This window comes from Austrofundulus limnaeus, unplaced genomic scaffold, assembly GCF_001266775.1.
Source record: "Austrofundulus limnaeus strain Quisiro unplaced genomic scaffold, Austrofundulus_limnaeus-1.0 Scaffold542, whole genome shotgun sequence".
Classification (NCBI taxonomy): domain Eukaryota; kingdom Metazoa; phylum Chordata; class Actinopteri; order Cyprinodontiformes; family Rivulidae; genus Austrofundulus; species Austrofundulus limnaeus.
The window spans coordinates 5,679-8,597 of NW_013952944.1; the positions used below are offsets into that span (position 1 = coordinate 5,679).

Sequence of the window (2,919 nt, forward strand, 5' to 3'; positions counted from 1 at the left end):
TATCTATCTATCTATCTATCTATCTATCTATCTATCTATCTATCCATCCATCTATCCATCCATCATCCATGTACCTATCCATCCATCCATCCATCCATCCATCCATCCATCTAGCTATCCATTCATCCAGCTATCCATCCATCTACCTATCCATCCAGCTATCCATCTATCCATCTTTCCATCTATCCATCTTTCCATCTATCCATCCATCCATCCATCCATCCATCCATCCATCCATCCATCCAGCTATCCATCCATCTACCTATCCATCCATCCATCCATCCATCTTTCCATCCATCCATCTTTCCATCTATCGATCCATCTATCTATCCATCCATCCATCTAGCTATCCATCCATCCAGCTATTCATCCATCTAGCTACCCATCCATCCAACTATCCATCCATCCATCTATCCAGCTATCTATCCATCCATCCATCTAGCTATCCATTCATCCAGCTATCCATCCATCTACCTATCCATCCAGCTATCCATCTATCCATCTTTCCATCTATCCATCTTTCCATCTATCCATCTATCCATCCATCCATCCATCCATCCATCCATCCATCCATCCATCCAGCTATCCATCCATCTACCTATCCATCCATCCATCCATCAATCTTTCCATCCATCCATCTTTCCATCTATCTATCCATCCATCTATCCATCAATCTTTCCATCCATCTATCCATCAATCTTTCCATCCATCCATCCATCCATCCATCATCAATCAATCTTTCCATCCATCAATCTTTCCATCTATCTATCCATCTATCTATCCATCCATCCAGCTACCCATCCATCCATCCATCCAGCTATCTATCCATCCATCCATCTAGCTATCCATTCATCCAGCTATCCATCCATCTACCTATCCATCCATCCATCAATCTTTCCATCCATCCATCTTTCCATCTATCTATCCATCCATCTATCCATCAATCTTTCCATCCATCTATCCATCAATCTTTCCATCCATCCATCCATCCATCAATCAATCTTTCCATCCATCCATCCATCAATCTTTCCATCTATCTATCCATCTATCTATCCATCCATCCAGCTACCCATCCATCCATCCATCCAGCTATCTATCCATCCATCCATCTAGCTATCCATTCATCCAGCTATCCATCCATCTACCTATCCATCCATCTATCCATCCATCCATCCATCAATCTTTCCATCTATCTATCCATCTATCTATCCATCCATCCAGCTACCCATCCATCCATCCATCCAGCTATCTATCCATCCATCCATCTAGCTATCCATTCATCCAGCTATCCATCCATCTACCTATCCATCCATCTATCCATCCATCTATCCATCCATCAATCTTTCCATCTATCTATCCAGCTATCTATCCATCCATCCATCCATCCAGCTATCTATCCATCCATCCATCCAGCTATCCATCCATCTAGCTATCCATCTATCCATCCATACATCTATCCATCCATACATCCATCTAGCTATCATCCACCCATCTAGCTATCCATCCATCCATCCATCTATCTATCCATCCATCTAGCTATCCATCCATCCATCCATCTAGCTATCCATCCATCCGGGTGACATGGAGCCTCAGTTGGTAGAGTAGATGCCTCTCAACAAGTAGGTTGCCAGATTGAATCCTGGCCGGGGACCTTTCTGAGTAGAGTTCACATGTTCTCTCCATGCATACATGGGTTTTCTCTGGGTTCTCGTKTCCTCCCACAGACCAAACACATGACTGTTAGGTTATGTGGTCCCTGGGTGAGACTGAACGGTTGTTTGTCTCTGTGGGACCCTGACTTGTGACGTGTCCAGGGTGTACCCCTGCTGGGCACCAGCGAGACTAAAAGGAAGAAGTGGGTAAAAGATGGTGGATGGAAGCTGATCGCTGTAATGTTTGTGCTTGTCTGTCTGTCTGTCTGAACGTGTCATGAACCACTGCACCAGCTTTACTCAAACTTTAGGAATCATTGGATGAACATGGGGCCACAGCTGACTGATGTTAAAAAGCACAAAAATGGCAGCTTTACAGATGCTGAACTAAGAGTGAGTGTGGTGGTAGCTGAGAGTCACCCTCCACACAGACTGAGCTCTAACAGATTGAGTAAAATCTCACACTTTCACAGTTTGACCAAAACGGCTACAACACCACCATTTTTCACTCTAAGATGATTTGAGTTTAAAACTCAGACATGAAAGCAGCAGGTGATGTGCGTTCCTTCAGCCTCACAAACCTTGGTCATTTCAACCGTTTGCACCAGCTTGTTTTTGCTCCCTGCATACATCATCTGCTGCTCTGGTCTGCAGCCTGTCAAACAGAAACAGGGATACATGTGTCTGAAGCTTCTGACATGGATTTAATGTCACCTGAAACAAACAGCAGAACTGGTCTGAACTGGTCTTACCTACTGGACTGGAGAAGATGAAGCAGAGAGGATAGGACACACGCCCATCATCATGTTGATACTTATAACTGTAGACCACGAATGTTTGTCACGCTAAGGGAAGTTAACATTTCAACATAATCATGTATTCGTGGAGAACCTGGAAATAAAAGATTAGTTTCAAACAAAAATCCATGAATTTTTCAAATGCAAACACAATTTCTATAACATTGGAACGTTGTGTGTAAAATGTAAATAAAAACAGAATACGATCACCAAAAGTCTGGGTCTCTCTGCTTAGGCTGCTGCCCTCGCGACCCCGGATAAGAGTGTAGGGGTCAACTCGAGTGAAGAAACAAGATTTACTGCCTCGAAGCAGGGCTCAGACAGGCCTGACGAGAGGACAGGAACTCTGTCACAAAATGGACTCTATTTAGGCCATGACAGGTCATTCTAACCGTGGAAGAGAGCCCCTCAGTTCTCTTAATCAGATAATGGACAGAACAATCTCTTCTGTTCGTGATTCATTTGTTGTT

General features: G+C 43.7%; 1 protein-coding gene across 1 annotated transcript in view; it reads right to left on the bottom strand.

The window, feature by feature from the left end:
• LOC106530653 (glia maturation factor beta) overlaps positions 1 to 2,919 on the bottom strand; it is a 30,231-nt gene that overhangs the window by 2,095 nt on the left and 25,217 nt on the right. The window contains exons 5-6 of the mRNA XM_014026323.1: positions 2,405 to 2,487; positions 2,234 to 2,307 (exon numbers count right to left, since the gene is read on the bottom strand). Coding sequence (XP_013881777.1) covers positions 2,234 to 2,307; positions 2,405 to 2,487 — 157 coding nt within the window. The remainder of the gene's footprint in view (positions 1 to 2,233; positions 2,308 to 2,404; positions 2,488 to 2,919) is intronic.